The sequence below is a fragment of the Pteronotus mesoamericanus genome, unplaced genomic scaffold (assembly GCF_021234165.1).
Source record: "Pteronotus mesoamericanus isolate MK-2021 breed Mesoamerican mustached bat unplaced genomic scaffold, CSHL_Meso_final contig_46, whole genome shotgun sequence".
NCBI classification, from domain to species: Eukaryota; Metazoa; Chordata; class Mammalia; order Chiroptera; family Mormoopidae; genus Pteronotus; species Pteronotus mesoamericanus.
In genome coordinates this window covers 9,420,000-9,438,762 of record NW_026555170.1, presented here as the reverse complement: position 1 = coordinate 9,438,762, position 18,763 = coordinate 9,420,000, and the positions used below count along the sequence as shown (strand labels likewise).

General features: G+C 39.7%; 1 protein-coding gene across 2 annotated transcripts in view; it reads right to left on the bottom strand.

The window, feature by feature from the left end:
- AKAP6 (A-kinase anchoring protein 6) overlaps positions 1-18,763 on the bottom strand; it is a 464,313-nt gene that overhangs the window by 250,147 nt on the left and 195,403 nt on the right. For both annotated transcript variants that reach the window (XM_054577924.1, XM_054577925.1), the window contains one exon: positions 14,678-16,420. In XM_054577924.1, the coding sequence (XP_054433899.1) occupies positions 14,678-16,420 (1,743 nt within the window). The remainder of the gene's footprint in view (positions 1-14,677; positions 16,421-18,763) is intronic.

Genomic DNA, 18,763 nt, shown 5'->3' with positions numbered 1-18,763 from the left:
CTGGTTCTCCTCACATTACACTGCTAGCAAAGCAGCGTGAATACTTTCATACCTCCAGGCTCATTAATGTCACAGCCTCACACTCACTCACCATTAGGATCTTCTCAAAGGAATTCACCCTGAATTCCACAGAAGAGAAAGCCAACCATAGTGAAGTGACATATTCTAGTGGATATTTTGTAGAAAAATGTCTCCTCTCTTAGATATGCCTCCTAGTCAGTCTCTCATAAAATTTCAGAACTGAGGAGTATCTTAGAGGTCATCCTGTTCAGTTTCTTTTTGTTTTAAGATTTTATTTTTTTATTTTAAAAATATTTTTAAAATGCATATCATTTTTTGAGAGATGGGAAGGGAAGAGGGAAAGAAACATCAGTGTGTGGTTGCCTCTTGTGCGCTCCCTACTGGGGGCCTGGCCCACACCCCAGGCTTGTGCCCTGGACTGGGAATCAAATTGGCAACCCTTTGGTTCGCAGGCCGGCACTCAGTCCACTGAGCAACACCAGCCAGGGTCCATTCAGTTTCTTTATTAATGTTTATTTCTAAAAACTGAGGCTGAGGAAGTTAAATTACCAAGGTCACAGTGTTACATAGAGGCAGATTTAAGATTCTTATTCTAGTTCTTTCCACTATTGTTGTTGCTAATACCCTGGAATCATAGAAAAAGTAACAGTAATGATACTAATACCCTGGATTCATAGAAAGTCAAAAAAGATTAGTATTTATGTAGTTTTGGAGTTTAAAACAAGCCTTTGTTCTTTGTAATTTCCTACAATAATCTGTGCATCGGCATGACAAACATAATTAACACTCTATTTAAAGACTGGGAGATTTACACCCCGGCTGGTGTTGCTCAGGGGATTGAGTGCTGGACTGCAAACCAAAGGATTGCCAATTTGATTCTCAGTCCAGGGCACATGCCTGGGTTGCAGGCCAGGTCCCCAGTAGGGGGTGCACAAGAGACAACCACACATTAATGATTCTCTCCCTCACTTTCTCCCTCCTTTCCCCTCTCTAAAAATAAATAAATAAAATCTTTAAAAAATAAAAAAATAAAATAAAGACTGGGAGATTTAAACAGTAACCTTTTAGTGACTTATTCAAGTTTTCATAACTAAAAAATGGGGAGTTGTGAATTAAGCCCAAAGTTCCCATCTTCGTGTCCTGTATTCTTGAGTAAATTACTAACTTCCCTATGTATCTTTCTCCTCAGTGGTAAAATGGGGATACAGTAAGAGTGTCCACATCAAAGAGGATTATTTTTCTTGATAATTAAATGTGATAATGTGTTAAATGAATACACCTTTTAGCATCTTGCATAACATGTTACAAGTGGGTAATAAATGTTAAGGTTTTGTTTTGTTTTCTTAATTGCCGTCTTTCCAAAATATCCTACCACTAATGCACAGTCATTACTTTAGACTTAAATATAAAGAAGAATTCACTAATATCCTATTAATTATTTTAGTTGAATTTGAAAATTAAATTCTGAGTTCACTCCTCTTGATTTTTGTTACAGAAATATTTACTGTCAAATGTGGTTAGGCACTATCAGCATCTTGATACAACAAAATATTACTTAATCATATAGCCTTTCCATACCAAGAAAATAAACAACTATTTTCATCTTAATGTTTGAAAATGTGTACAAAAAACTGCACCTTCCCTATATATTGAGTTGGCCAAAAAGTCCATCATGTTTTTTTCTGTATGATGGCTTTAGCAATACTTAGTTGTCTTTAATTTCATTCAAAACAATTTTGTTAGATTCTATTGTGACAACTATCATATCAGTCAGTGTGCATTAAAAAAACTTAACATTTTGGTGAATTTTTGTGCAACCATTTTGATATTGAAGATGGAAGAAAATACACAACATTTTCAGCATATTATCTTTCATTATTTCAAGAAAGGTAAAAATGCCACTGAAACACACACACACACACACACACACACACACACACAGATGTGTAGTGTGTGGACAAGATCCTGTGACTGATGGAACGTGTCAAAAATGGTTTACGAAATTTCTTGGCACTATTGACATTTTGGCCAAATAATTCTTTGCTGTGGGGCTGTCTTACGCGTTGGAAGATATTTAGCAGCACCCCTGGCCTCTACCCACTAGAAGCCAATAGAGGGAGACAGCCGACATGCTCAAAATATCCAAATCAATGAAGTTAATGGTCAAAATGGAAAATGTGTCTTTTGCTTTATGAAAAAAATGTAGCAGACTTTTTGGCCAACCCAGTATTTCAGAAGCTGATAACCAGCTGCAGTGACCGGATACAGCCTCAAGGTGGTGGTAAATCATCATCGATAAAGCCTCCAGACCCAGCTAAGGCTCGTGGAAATCAAACTGACACAGGACGTTGCTAGTGTGTTAACCGAGAAGGGACTTTGCTCTGAATTCCTATGGTTCTTCTCCCTCAACCCTGAGCAGTGACTTCGCCATCCTGTCTCAACAAATCTATTAGCAATATTAATTCACAGGTCTTTCCTGGATTGCAACAAATAAAATATACACAAAATGTTGTTCTTTAAAAGAATTGTGTAGCCTAATTATTTTTTTATTTTAATGTCATGGGACTTTAGAATTCTCAACTTGGATTTGGCCACAGCAGTTGCATGTAAGAGAGCATTTATTTTTCTCCCATTCATTTACTGTGTATCTTAATTTCATGTCCCTGGGAACCATATATTAAATTCCTTACATCTCCCTGCCCCCAAATCTCAGCTAGAAATCTCAACTCTTTTCTTTCACCCTTTGATTTTAAAAAAACCACAAATTTTTATGGATTTGTCCTTTATACCATCTTCCACCTTTGTCTCTTTCCTCTTTCCTCAGTCCACTTCCAAAACCACAGTGCAGGCCCTTTTGCCACATGAGCAGCGACCTTCAAAATCAGCCTTAGAGCATTAGCTCCCAACCTTGACAGCACATCAGAATTGCTTTAAACGCTTTATAAAATACCCACATCTCCAGAGTCTGACTTAATTGGTCTGGGGTGGAGCCTGAGGTTGGGATTTTTTTTCAAAGCTCCCCAGTGATTATAATGTGCAGCCACAATTAAAAACTGCTAAGCTGGGGGAGTATCCCGCATACCACCGCCAGATTAACCTTCTTTAAACCAGCAGCTCCTCTCTGAGCCAAAAATGTAAGTAGTTTCTCATGTTCACAAAGATTGCAATGTAGTGACTTGAAGGCCAAATCTCCGTTACAGATGTGTTTTATTTGGCCTGTTTTAAAGTTGTTCAGACCAAATATTTAAAAATTGGGATATGTAACATAAAATCAAGCTCTCCTACCTCTTTTTTTAAAATTGCAAGATCTTGCCACATAGGACCCACATTCCATGCAACCATCCCTAGGGGCTGAACAGTGGCTACCCTTGATTTATTTTAATTTTTTTAATCCTTACTCAAGGATATATTTTATTGATTTGAGAGAAACATCAATGTGAGAAACATCCATTGGTTGCCTCCCATACATGCCCTGACAGGGCATCAAACCCACAACCTAGGTATATGCCCTGACCTGAGGATTGAACCTGCAACCCTTTGCTGTAGGGGATGATGTTCCAACCAACTGAGGCACCCAGCCAGGGCTAGTGGCTGCCCTTTGCACATGGCGCTGACTTTCCAGTGGTGCAGTCCCTATCACTCGCCACTTACATTTGGCTGTATAACTCATTTACATTACCTGTCTGACCCTCTTCGAGTCATTTTAGTTTGTAACTCCTAGTCTAGGGGACAAAGTTCAAATGGAATGATCACATTTCATTCACGCACTCATTTGTTCATGCATTTATTAGTTATTTATTTTGTGTCTGTGCTACACAAACACTAGAAATTCAAGTCCATCATATTTTGGCCCTATTGTTTCTTTCTAACTTTATATTCCCCTTCCCGTCAACAAACTCCATTCTGATAGCAGTGGGTTTAAGAGACATCTCCCTTCCAATATTCAGAGGCTAGAGGCTCATTTCCCAAATTCCTTTGCCATATGACAGTCTGGGCCAATGGGATATGAACAGAGGTGATGTGGGCAACTTCCAAGTCACATCTTTAAGGAGAAAGCTGGGTGCTCTCCACTTCCCTCTTTCAGTGAGCTGGAACAAAGACGCAGTATTGGTGAGCTACAGTAATGTAAAAGCAACAGGGAGAAGGTACCTGGATCCCTAAATGGCCTCTATCTTCCCTGGGCTGTCTACTTACTTCTTTTTTTGAGGGGGGGACATAAAACAATATACATTTATTATATCCTAGTCTCTGTGGATCATTAGTTCATGAGCAGCTTAACTGGGTCTCCTACTTAGGGTCTCACAAGGGTTCCATGAAGAGGTTGTCCAGGACTGGGTTCCCATCAGAGGTTCAACTAAGGAGGGGTCTGCTTTTAAGCTCACTTAGGTTGTTGGCAGAAATTATTTCCTTGCAACTCTTGGACTAGGGGCTTCCGTTTCTTGCTGGCTGTCATCTGGGGGCCATTCTCAGCTCCTACATATTGTCCACAGTTGCTTTTCTTTTTCCCCCCAATGTGGACTTTCCCCAACATGACAACTTGCTTCACCAATTATCATCTTGTGGGTCCTCCAGCACCTCCCATACTTCTTGTTAATTGAGAGAACAAGTCTATCTTACTGCATTTTGAGATTTCTTTGTTTATAGAGGTTTAGCCTATACTACAAAATACCCAGCATTTCTCTTTGTTATTTCCCAAATACCCTTTAAATATTCTTGCCCTCAACCTTGGCTTATGCCAAAGCTTCTGTCACTAACATTCCACCTCTACATGTCTGCTATCTAAACTCTCCTGAAAGGCCCACCTCAAATGGACCGGACCCCCTTCTGTGATGCTTGGTGGAGCTACTTTTGTTATTGTCCTTCTTCCTTTGTTCTCCCACCGTATGACTTTCCACTTGGCACTTATCGAATATTCTTTAGTAAGCACAGAGGCTAGAATTATGTTGTCATCTCTCTTAAGTTATAGGTTGTGCGTAGTATAAATAGAGTATTCAGAGTTTCTATAGCATTCTGCTATTATATCTCTTAATGAATAATCATCTGAACTATCAACTCATGTTCAATGTGTGATCATTCAGGGCTCTAAATCTTTCATTTTTACGTAAAAATTAAGCCTGCCCAATTCTCTCAGAATCTGTTTTTTCCTATATATTTAAACTAAATTCTTGTTTCTTTATTCTTCCATCTAAACAATTCCTCAACTCTCTGAATACATATTTCTAAGACTAAGAATGCACTAAGAGATCAATTGTTCAAGCTTGAATGGCGATGGAGAGCCAACTCACAGTGTTCTCATATTTGGAATCTGAGACTCTCTAGGAACAGCATTAGAAGGAGAAAGTGAAATATACTCTTGGGGGAGGAAATTTTAAAAAGGAAATAGAGTGATCTATATCATCGTAAAGAAAAGTAAAGAAAAAGGAGAGGAAAATGCAAAAAAAGAGAGAGAATTCAGAGACAAGAGGAAGACTAACAACTGTGAAAGAAAAGGCTAGCGTAAGGAAAAGGCACATGCAAAATAAAATGCCACTGAGAACAGTGGAATCTAGGAACTTTAAAATGCTTCCTCTCTGATAAGATGCTCTTAAAAGATCATTATCGACATCAAGAAGCAGACTACCACTCCACCAACACTAAGAAGACGCACACAGTTGATAGAAGTATCAAAGGCAGGTGAGAATTGAATTAATAGTGGACCTTAATTGTAAGTTACTTTGGGGTGAATAACAAAAGATACAGGACTTCCTTTCAAGATGACAGTGTATGCAGACATGGTTCACCTCTTTGCATAGCCACGACAAAATTACAACTATGATATAGAATAACCATCTTTTAGAATGAATAGAAATTGAGTTGAATGGAAGTCTGACAACTACGGAATTAAAGAAACCACATCCATTTAGACAAGTAGGACAGTCAAAGACACAGAATGGGCAGGTCCCACACACACATGTGGTGGATAAAAATTTAGGAGGGACATCTCAGGAGCGAGGAGTCCCAGCCCCACACCAGGTGCCTCAATCCAGGGTTCCAGTGCCAGGAAGAAAAATCCTCACAACTTCTGGCTGAAAAACAAGCAGGGATTGAGTCTGTGGAAGAAACTTCTGAATTCCCAAGCAGTTTCTCTTAAAGAAACTGCACACAGACTCACCTACTCAGACTCAATTCCTCTGGGCTCCAGCAACAGGGTGGAGATTTGAGGTGCAGGGGGAGGCTGAGGTGCAAGGCATCAAAGCGAGCAGAGGCCATTGTCCCTTTTCTGGGTCCCTCCCCACACCCCACACACAGAGCCAGCAGACTGGTGCCCTATCTATCATTCCATCAACCTTGCTAACACTGTTTGACCTGCCTTGGAATCCCCTGAGACTCTGTTCCACCCAGTTTACAGGCCCACCCATTCTGCTTTTCCACAGGAATGGTCTTGGCTCCAGCTTCACAAATTCTTAAATCCTCTCAAACAATAAGCAGCAACCTCAGTGAGCCCCAGGCCTGGAACTAGCAGCTTAGATTCACGGCTAGACTTTACCTGGAAATCTCTGAGTGCAGCATAAATAGCAGCTGTCTCAGATTGTTTTATAGCTCATGCAGGGTGATACCAGGCAGAACACAAGAGGAGGCTGACGTTGGCCAGCACCACCTGGGAAACCAAAAAGCCTGTGCACCCAGTGGACAACTACAGACCACATGGGAACACCACCAACCTGCCCCTGCATGGCTGATCCTCCAGAGAGGGTAGAGGGTAAGTGGTCAAAGCCAATCCTTGCAGCTAACTGGCCTGAGTAAATCCCTCCCATTGATCTGTCAACAGCAACGAAGGCTCAACTACAAGAGGAGGGTGTACTCAGCCCCCATGAAGGATATACCTCAAGTACCCAGCTTAGGTGATGGGGAGGCTGTGCCACTAGACCCTACAAGGACATCTACTACATTAGGCCACACTACCAAGACAGGGAATCAAAGCAGCACTACATAATACATAGAAACAAACACAGGGAGGCTGCCAAAACAGTGAGGCAAAATGAAAGATTGAAACTCCAGATAAAGAGTTCAAAGAAATGGAGGTAAGTAATGTATCAGATGCTGAGGTCAAAATACTGGTTATAAAGATGCCCAAGGAACTTAGTGAGGACCTTAACAGCATAAAAAAATTCCAGTCTGAAACAAAGAACACACTAATTGAAATAAAGAACAATTCCCAGGGAAAGAAAAGTAGAGCGGATGAAGCCGAGAATCAAATCAACAATTTGGAACATAAGGAATCAAAAAACAACTAATCAGAACAAGAAGAAATGAGAACCCAGAAAAACAAGGATAGTGTAAGCAGCCTCTGGGACAACTTCAAACGTTCAAATGTTTGTTTCAAGGGGTGGCAGAAAGAGGAGAGAAAGAGCAAGAAATTGGAAATCTTTTTGAAAAAATAACGAAAGAAAACTTCCATAATTTGTTGAAGGAAATAGACATGCAAGTATAAGAAGCACAGAGTACCAAACAAAATCGATGGCCCACTCCATCCATTTTGGATGCCCACTCCAAGACACATCATAATTAAAATGCCAAATGTTAGAGATAATGGGAGAATGGGAGAGATGAGGTGATTAAGAAGTACAAATAGGTGGTTACAGAATAGCCATGGGGATGTAAAGTACAGCATAGGAAATGGAGTAGCCAAAGAACTAACATGCATGACTCATGGACATGAACAAGGATAAGGGGATTGATTGCCTGAGGGAGTGGGGGTTGCTGAGTGGACGGGGGCAAAGGAGGAAAAAATCAGGACAACTGTAATAACATAATCAATAAAATATAATAAAAATAAATAAACAAAATATGTAAAAGAAAAGAAAGATACAGTTGTGTTTCAATGGGATTTATTCAAATCACAAATCAAGTAAAGAATAACCAGTGTTTTTCTATTTTTTTTAAGAGACAAATTACAGAAGATGATTTAGCTCTAGGCTTGAAGCTGCATCCTATCCTACAAGAAAGCCTGGAGTGAGACCTTTAAAACATAAGAGGTAATCACACTAAGATAAAATAAAAGAGAATTTAAAAACCTAAACCTAAGACCTAAAACTGTAAAACTCCTAGAACACAGAGCAAAACTTCATGACATAGGACATGGCAATGATTTTTTTGGATGACACCAGAAGCAAAAATAGACAAATGACACTAGATGTCAAAAGTGACAAATGACACTTAAAATTTGTGCATCAAAGGACCCAATAAACAGAGTGACAAGGTAACCTGTGGGATGGAAGAAAATAATTGCAAATCACATGTGTAATAAGGAGTTAATGTACAGAATATATAAAGGACTCCTTCAACTCAACAACAAGCACTCAAATAACCCAATTTTAAAATGGGCAAAGGACTTGAATAGACGTTTCTCCAAAGATGATACACAAATGGCCAATAAGCATATGAAAAGATGCTCAGCATCACTAATCACTAATTACCAGTGCCATTCAAATCAAAACTATAATGAGATATCACCCATTATGATGGCTGTTATTAAAAAAAATAACAAATATTGGTAAGGATGTGGAGAAATTAGAACTCTTGTACACTCTTGTAGGGATTGTAAAATGGAAGCACTACTATGGAAATCAGTATGGAGAGTCCTCAAAAAATTAAAAATAAAAGTACCATATGATCCAGCAATCCAATTTCGGAGTAAATACCCAAAAGAATTGAAAACAAGTTCTTGAAGAGGTATTTGCACATCCATGTTCATAGTAGCAATATTTACAATAGCCAAGAAGGGAAACAAGCCAAATGATCATGCACAGATAAGTGGATAAACAAAATTCGGTATATACATATGGTGGAATATTATTCAACCTTAAAGAAAAAGGAAATCTTGCCATGTACTAAAACATGGATAAACCTTGAGAACATTACGCTAAGTGAAATAAGCCGTCACAAAAAGACAAATATAGCTTATGATTCTACTTATCTGAGGCATATAAAGTAGTCAAAATCATAGAAACAGAAGGTAGAATGGTACCAGGGGCTTGTGAAGAGGGGGAAAGGGCAGTTGTTTAATGGGTAGAGAGTTTCAGCTTTGTGAGATGAAAAAGTTCTGGAGCTCTGTTTCACATTGATGTAAATATAGTTAACGCTACTAAACGACATGCTTAAAAATGGTTGAAATGACAAATTTTATGTTAGGTGGTTGGTTTTTTTATTATCCAAAATGAAAAAAAGGAAAAGAGAACTCAGGACATCACAATATCTAATGACTTCCACCATCAGCGTGGTATCATCGAGTGTCAATATGAGGTCAACATGAGGGTAAAAGACAGGACGGGTCCTGTCTGGACCATGTTACCTCTTGGAAAAAGAAATACAGAAATCAGTGACAAGGTAATCCCAGGTCTACACTTCTGCACTCATGTTTTCCTGGTATTATCAACCACTTCCCAGCTCCACTTCTGGGCAGTAGCAGTGGTGGCTGCCTTGTGCTGTCACCGCAGACTTGAATGCCACTTTATACAGCCTCGTTACAAAGAGCAAGCAATTAGTTAAAAATTTGCTGCACTGAATCTGAAATTTCTTAAGTGCAAGGACATCCTTAGCTTTCTCCACAAGTTTTTAAAGTCAGGTTACAGATGTCTCTGAGATAAAATGCTAACAACAGCTGAGTCATTGAACTATAGGTTAAAATGCCATAATCTGGCATTTAAAGAGATTTATATTACTGGGGGAAAAAGGGGATCAGCGATGTCATGCATCCATCAGCTTGGTACCAATAAGTCAAAACCAAAAGAGTCATGTCTTGCAGGATGTTTTCAGAACTTGGTGTGAGCAGGAAGCCCGTGATATGAGAAATGAAACTTACACTATATCTCAAAGGAAAGATCTCTTGAAATGCTTCACTGAGGTGACACCACACTGCACTGCGTTCTGCAAGTCCCCATTAGGAATCATATAGCTCTCAACCTGACAACAATAATTACCCACCTCAGACAAGTGGCTACTTACCAGGCAGCTTGTTTCTATTCAGGTCATGAGGAAGAAGTTGCACTACTCACCTACTAATCTAGCAGTGGTTTGCAGGGTTTCTAAATAGATTTTTATCTACATATGGGATTATTGTCTAAAGTCCCTGGCATTTGGCTATGTCTCTAGGAGAAAACCAAGTCAGTTCTGATATCCCAGATGAAATCCCAGTTCTCCCACTGAGCAGCAGTGCGGCCTTGGTCGAGTCATGAGTGCTGAGGCCTCAGATTCATCATCTATAAAACAAGTTTTCCATAGGGTTGTCATGAAAATTAAATGAAAGAACCTACGTCAGAACCTGACATACAGTAGCTGATGATCAGAAATAATTTCTCTTCCTTCCTCTTGACTCCAGAGTGGAGTGAGCAATTTTTGTGGGGGGTGGGGGGTTCTGTAAATGACCAGGTAGTAAATATTTTGGGTATGCAAGTCATTGGTCTCTATCACAACCACTCAACTCTGTCATTGTAGCACAAAAGCAGCCACAGATGATGAGCACAGCTGTGTTTCAATAAAACATCATTTTAAAAATTAGGCATTTGGGCCAGATTTGGCCCATAACTTATAGTTTGCCAACCCTTGTTATTTATACGACATATATCCAGATATCACACTAATTTTTCATCATTCTGTTTGATTCCATCTGCTCCAAATATGTTCTTCCCTCCTTTTTTTATTTATTTTTTTAATAATTTATTTTATTTTTCAATTACAGTTTACATACTACATTAGTGTCAGGTTTACAACATAGTGATTAGACATTTATATAACTTATGAAGTGATCATTCCAGTAAGTCTAGCACCCATCTGACACCATTAATAGTTATTATAATATTATTGACTGTATTTCCTATACTTTACATCCCCATGACTGCTTTTATAACTGGCAATTTGTACATCTTAATTCCTTCACTTCTTCCACCCAGCCCCCAACTCCCCCGAATCTGACAACCATCAAAATATTCTCATGGGTTTTCTGTTTTCTCTATTTATTTTGTTCTTTATATTCCACATGTATGTAAAATCATATGGTATTAGTTTTTCTCTGATTTATTTCACTTAACATCATACTCTCTGGGTCAATTTGTATTGTCACAAATGGTAAGATTACATTCTTTTTACTGCTCAGTAATATTCTATTGTGTGTATGTACCACATCATCTTTATCCATTCATCTATCAATGGACATCTTGGCTATTATAAATTATGCTGCAATGAACATAGGAGCGCACGTATCCTTGCAAATTAGTGTTTTGGGTTTCTTCAGACAAATACCCAGAAGTAGAATTTCTGGGTCAAATGGTAGTTCTATGTATTCTTTGACTTTGTATCAGAACAAATGAGTCTAGTTCAATGGCTTGATTTAGTTTTTCGCTTTTAATTTTGAGGTCTTGAGAAGCTCCCATGGAAGCTGAGCACCCAGACCCGAGATGCTCCATTACTTTATCTACACAGAGATCCCGAGGAAAGCAGCTGTATTTGAACAAGCGCTCAACCCCAACTGAGAGACTTGAAAAGAACTCAAGAGTTAACTGAGGCATTTTTATTTACAGAGAAGGATAGGTTACAACTTATTTCCCAGATTTTAAAACATTGCTCAATAAATGTTTGCATGTGCTTGTATATGTGTAAAGAACTTCTTAAAGAACATAACAAAAAACAACAGTGATTACTTACGGTGAAGTGGGAATGCAAAGTGACAAAGATCCTAAAGGCTGAGATGAGCTTTTAGAGGCCAGCGGGAATGGAGTGAAGTAATGGGAAGAGCAGTTAGAAATGAGCTGAGAGGGGAAATCAGGGAGCCAGTCCACATGGGACCTCTGAATGTGATGGAAGCCAGTGCAAGGTGACATGATCTGATCTGTGCTTTAAAAGGATCACTGTGGCTGCTGTGTTGAGGACAGACTGCAGTGGGAGCAGGATGGAAGCAGAGAGGCCAGTTAGGAGACCACATCAGTATCGGGGCCGGAGAGGATGGTTGGTGGCTAGGACCACAGTGAGAGTGCTAGAGAGGAAGAGAAGTGGCCTTCTGCACTTACCAGCTGTGAGGCCTTCAGCAAGTTTCCTAACTATGTTCTGCCTTAGCTTCATCTGAAAAATTCCTTCCATCCAGGACTTAAGCAGAATATAGCATAAAAGCTTTTGACGCAGATCCAAGAAGTGCCTCTCCAAGGAGTTGCCATGGATGCCCACCCAGGGAACAAATTCTAATTGCTTCAGTATGGCCATCGGGGCCTTGAGGCAGCTGGGTCTATTAAACATATGGAAACTTTCGCAGTTTTCAGATCACAGACCTTCCAGTCAGGACAGCATTCCATGTACCCTATTATCATTCTTATTCCCACATCCTACCTCTGCATTTCAGTTTATTCTTCTCCTACCTGAAATGCCCACCTTCCTTTTCTTTGTCTAAATTCTAGCATATCCTTTAAAGCCCTACTGAAGGCTTAAGATTTCACAAGAACTTCCCCACTCCGCAGATATTATTTCTTCTCTACAATACTACAGTACATATATATGCAGTCCATATCGATCATTTCCTTATGCAGAGACATGGGAGCACTTAATTAATAGCATGCATTCTAGAGCAGACTGCCTGACCTCTCAGCTTCAGTCTCCCCATCTGTCAGATGGTATATATATATATATATTAGGGTTATTGTGAGGATTTGAAAACTAAATGCTTCGTGAAAACAATTATTAATACATGTTATTATTTTTGTATATTGCCATTAACTTTCCCCTCTTCTTTATGTAACTTCATTTTCTTTCTACACTTCTTACACTTTCTTATTTCTTTTCTTTCTTCATTATTCTGTCCACATGTACTACAAATAGTCCCCCCTTACCCACGGTTTCGCTTCCCATGGTTTCCATTATCTGCAATTATTGTCCAAAAATATTAAATGGAAAATTTCAGAAATAAACAATTCATAAGTTTTAAGTCACACATTATTCTGAGTAGTGTGATGAAATCTCACTCCATCATGCCCAGGATGTGAATCCTCCCTTTGTCCTGCGTAGCCACACTGTGATACACTGCTCGCCCGTCAGTCACTTAGTAGCCATGTGGGTTATCAAATTGACTTGCACGGTACCACAGTGTTTGTGTTCAAGTAACCCCCATTTTACTTAATAATGGCCCTGAAGCCCAGAGGAGTGATGCTGGCAATTCAGATATGCCAAAGAGGAGCCCTAAAGTTCTTTCTTTGGGTAAAAAGAGGAAAGATCTCTACTTAATAATAAGAGGAGAAAAAATCAGATGCTGGTTTACTAAAATCTACAGTAAGAACAGATCTTCTATTCATGAGATTGTGAAGAAGAAAAAGAAATCCATGCTATTTTTGCTGCCATACCTCAAACTGCAGAAGTTATTACTCCAGGGCATAATAAGTATTTAGTTAAGATGGAAAAAACATGAAATTTGTGGGTGGGTGACATGAACAGAAAACATGTTCCAACTGGCAACAATGGGTTGCACCAGAAAGCATTGAGCATATACCAACACATTTGCAAGGGATTCCCCAAAATGAGTGACACTAAGTCATTTACTGAAAGTTAGTGATGGTTGCAATAAGATATTCTGAGAGAGACCACATTCACATAACTCTTAGTACAGAATACTGTTATGATTGTTCTATTTTATTATTAGTTATTGTTGTTAATATCTTACTGTTCCTAACTTATAAGTTCAATTTTATCATATGTACAATACGTATAGGAAATATATAGTATATAGGTTTGGTACTATCTGCAGTTTCATATATCCACTGGGCGTCTTGTAACATATCCCAATGGATAATGGGGGGACTACAATATACTTTATCCAGTGTCTTAAATCACATCCTATACTATGAAGCTCAGTCCTGAGAATTTTGATGTCTGTCCTTAAAGATTTCACCACATCTAATAATTCATTCTAAAAGTACAGATTTATCCAAAGTTTCAACTCTTCATCTCAGAGCCCATAGATGGTACAAAGTATAGGTAGCATGGTTATTAACCAGAGGCCTCAAAGACGAGGAAGACTGAAGAAAACAAAGTTTCCCAAAAATTAGAACCATCTGGTTTATCTCTACAGGAAGTTAATATTAGAGGTATGGAAGCTATTCTATGGTTAGAACAAACAAATCGAAAAGCACGGAGGGTAACTGGAATATTCTATTCTCATATTCCTGACATAGTGGTGCGTGCACAGCTACTGTCCTACTTTATTTTGTACTCCACCCAAGGGGGTCCACCGTCCCTTAAGAGCCACGTTAGGTCTGAGCAATGCCAACAAGAACTCTATACTATGAAGGGGTACCTAAGCTGAAGCACTGGCAAGGGCAGTTCCTAATGAACACTCTCCGTCACAACGCCGTGATCACTGTGCCTTTTTCTTTTCTTTCTGTAGGGAATCAGTATGTTTACAAAAGTAGCAGTGCATTTCATAACGGGTGGGAGTGAGTTGAACTTTTCCCAGCATTTTTTACCAAAAAGCAGGTAAGATAAGAAATCTTACCATTGACTATAGAAGTGGGGGGGTGAGTGGAGGAGGCAAGTGGAGAGGGACAAAGGGGGGAAAAATTGGACAACTGTAATAGCATAAACAATAAAATATTTTTAAAAAATAAAAAAAAAGAAATCATTCAGCTTAATTAGACCAGCTTACCTCTATTTTTTCCCATATGGCTTCATAGTTGTCTTGGTGTTGAATATCTTGCATAAGTTTCTGAATTAAAGCCGATTTTGTGACAGAACGGCTTTCCTTTTTCTCAGAAGATGAAGCTCTCTCGGACTTCTCATCAGCGTATTTTTTCATGCCAGAGAGAGGCATACCCAGCTCCTCATCCGAAGGAATGTCACTCAGGGGCCCAGATTCAATGCTCTCCCCCAGGGAAGAGGCTATGTCACTGGATGAGCTTGGAGACACCCTGCCCAGCCTTGTATGTTTCTTCTTTATGTGGTATGTTGGATACATCTCGGAATCTGAATTCATTTCAGACAGTTCCCAGTCATCTATATTCTGAATGGTTTCTCTTCTGGGTTTCTGAGGCAGAAGCTTTGTTAAGTTTTCCAACTTCAAAGCTAATACTTCTGTCTGCTTAAGGTGAGAGGGCAGTGCCAGGTATTCGTCAGAGCCATACCAGGCCTCCATAACCCGGCCATTCTTTGTGATGTGGCTTGGGGAAGAGGAGTAACATTTTTTGCTTTTGTGTTTTGAAAGACAGGGTTCTGGAGATATGACGTTGTCTGAGCCAACAGGGGATTTGCTGCTGTGAGTAAAAGGTGGTGAACTGGATGTTGCTGACTGCACTGGTAGTTTGGTATTCCAGCTTCTTTGATCGCACAGCTCAAGTGAGGATGTGGAAGCAGAATCTGTTCCTGGCCTCTCCGTGGCCTTGGAAGTACAAGAAGGAGTTCCATTTGGCACCACGGAACTCCTTGTGTTTTCTGTTTGCTTGCCTGAATCGGTTCCCCCTTTAGGTGTTTGGCATGGAGGCACCTCTTCTGGGGTCTTATGTGGCTTTTTAAGTCGAGGTTTCTCATTATGGCAGTCGTTAAGCCTTCCCAGGCTGGAGGAGATTTCTTTAAGGTGACCTTTGACTGTGTTTTCAAGATACTCATCCCCCATCTTGTGCAAACACTCGTAGGACTGGCTGGAAGCAGAAGGGCTGCTGGGGTAGGAAGACTGTAACACTAGGCAGAGCTTGGATCTGTCGGGCGGATCCACCAGAGAAGGGGTGCTTCTGCTCATCTCAGGCTTGAGATCTACCATCTGCTTCTTTCCATCAGCGCCTTTCAGATTTTGCTTAAATTTTTCTTCTTTAAGGAAAAGCCCTCTTTTTGGCAATGTGGGTTGCGTGGGAGAGTCCTCGTTGTAATTAAAGCAATCTCTGATGGATCGCTTGGGGGTTGCATTTTCACAAGGAGGAGGCTGTTGGTTCTTTGCTCCAAGTTGGGAGGAGGGATTGGATTCCTGCTTTGCAGTCTCAGAAGAGGGTGGGGCAGCATTTGTCAGAGCTTCCACTGAAGAAGATGTCCCCTGCACTAAGCCTGGTTTCTCCTCGACTGCAGAAGCACTGTTTTCCTCACATCCACCTTCATCACCTGCTGAAAGGGATACTTCACTGCAGTGGGAAGGGATGGGGTCAGTAGCCACCGTAAGTAACCCAACACTTCGGATGAGCTCAGGGAACTCCTTTTCCATCTCACTGTAGCTCCAAGAGTCAAAGGGTTTGGTTTTGACCGGGCCAGATGTCATGTCACCCAGGCCACCGAGCAAATCCTCACTTGGACTGTAGTCAGACAGTTCAAATGCCGTAATACCACAATCCAGAGACAAGTAATTTTGAGAGCATTTGATAGTTAGCTGTCCTGAGTCATCCACTTCCGTTAGAGAATCCAGCCGGCCCTGAGACAGACAAAGGTGATGGTTTCAGTAAATGGAACATCAATTACACTCAACTGCAATTCAAATGAAATCTCAGCAAAGGCTGCTATAAGGTAAAAAAAAATGCATCAGGCTCAGTTGCTTCTGGCTTGACATACAGAATGGCATATTATCAATTACCATATTGCTTTATATTGATATAATGTGCTGTTCTTAAATATTTAAGGATTTTTCTTTAATCTGGAGAAGAGAGCCTCGATAGAAATGGTCATAATCAAGTCCAAAATGTCCATTCTTGCCTTAATGTGCTATCTTAAAGTAGTGTATTCTTCATTTAACAAATGTTCCTTAAATAATGACTTAAGTAAATATAAAATTTCTGGGAACAAATTAATGTAAGAGTAGAACCTCTATGAATGTCTCTTGCGCTTATTGCTATCACTCCATCACCTACCACAGTGGCTAACTCATAGTAGATACTCAATAAATATTTTTTTAAAGTGGAATAATAAATTGTACTAAATCTGTCATGTTAAATATACAGGGTCCTGCAGAAGTGACACCCGCTTGAGTGTGGTTGGTAGGGTAATAATTGGGATGTAATAATTTAGTTTTAACTTGAACATTTCACCTAAAATGTCATATGCTGTGCTTGAGTGTGATGTTATGTTACAGAATGACATGCTTATGATTTTGTGCTAAAATATTTTGTAATTAAAAAGGGGCATTATTTGTGTCAGACCCTGCTGTGGTCTGACAGGAAGGTGAACTACGTAATTTGCATATATAACAAAATTACAGGAAGGTGAACTACGTAATTTGCATACATAACAAAAACAGTCCAAGACCAGCTTCTGTTTCTCCTCACTCATTTGAAGGTAAACACACAAAATCCTGAAGAAAATTGAGTATCAAAACGTTATCACTCCTCATGCATTTCTCTCCCCACCTCCTCATCCCCCTGCCCCCCTCCCATTTGTGCATGTCTGATACAAAGTGCCCACCTCCATTGCTGTAATCTGAGGTAGGCCAGTTTGAAACTCCCCTATGCTAAACAAAAATAGTATTACAAGTAAGTACTTTTAATTTTTTTATGTTTAATTATGGGATTATGTTTTTTGTCTCATTACTAAAGCAGTTTCTGATATCACACAGCAAATGAGATTTTTGACCGATGATTTGTTTGGGACAAAAGTGGCCCTGGAATCCTATTATGTGTACGAGGCCAAAAAGCAGCCTGGTCTAATCCAGTCCCTTAGGAGATGAAGGAAGGAAAACAAACCATTTTATCCCTAGACCTCCTTTCTCCTGGAGGAGAAACTAGGTGAGTAAACTGAAGCCAGGCCTCCTATGGCTGCTGGACCCTGTGTCCTTTCAACCAGGTTTTCCCAATATCTGGCCTCTTTAAGACTTTACAGTAGGTTTTCCTGTTCATTTGCATGTTTTGTTTTGGAAGCGTTCTCTTCCTTCAGACCTTTACTTTGCCTTTATCTCCTATTTCCCTCACTCACACTCTGCAACACCCAAATAAATAATGATGATGAAAAGCTTTACTTCACTTTTTTAAGGCTCCTCTATAAATGGGGATGATTGATTACTGCTATTATTTTTTTCATTTAAACCTCCCACAACTTCTTTTTGGGGTGGGGTCTATATTATTGTCTCTATTTTATATAAACAGAGCCTGAGACAAAAAGAAAAAAGAAAAAGAAAAAGAAAAAAAAAAGAAAGAAAAAGAAAAAAAGAAAAAAGGTGCATAGCTAGCAGATGGCCTTGAACTAAGAGCTGGGTTAGACCTTAAACAGAGGCCTGACCCAGGGTCCACCCTCTGACCTCTGTACCATAGTTTTCTGTGATTCACTGGATATTCTTTTAAACTGGCATACCCCCTCCTCCAGTTTGCTCTCCACATTGCCACCGGAGTAACCTCTACAAATCTGTTACTGTTAATTCTCTACTTAAAGTCCTTTGTTAGCTTCCTGCTGCTAGGTTAAAAACCCAAACCCTTCCAAGGACAAACACAAACAAGCCTCTCTCAAGCCTCTCTCTCCTCCCTGGCTTCACTTGACCACAGTGCCCTCCTTTCAGTTTTTGAACACACTGTGTTCCTCCTGTCTAGGGCCTTTGCACATGCTATTTCCTCTGTCAGGAAAGCTTTTCACCTATGATATCCTGTAACTAATGGACTCTTACCTCTCAGATCTCAGGTCAAGTTGCACTTCTTCAAAATTCTAAACTCCCACCTAAATCAGAATGTCTTCTTATAGGCTCTCCTAAAACTATGTTGTTTTTCCTTTAAGCATTCATCTCAGTCTTTAAATATATACGACTGTGATTATTTACCATGTTTCTCCCACTAGTTTG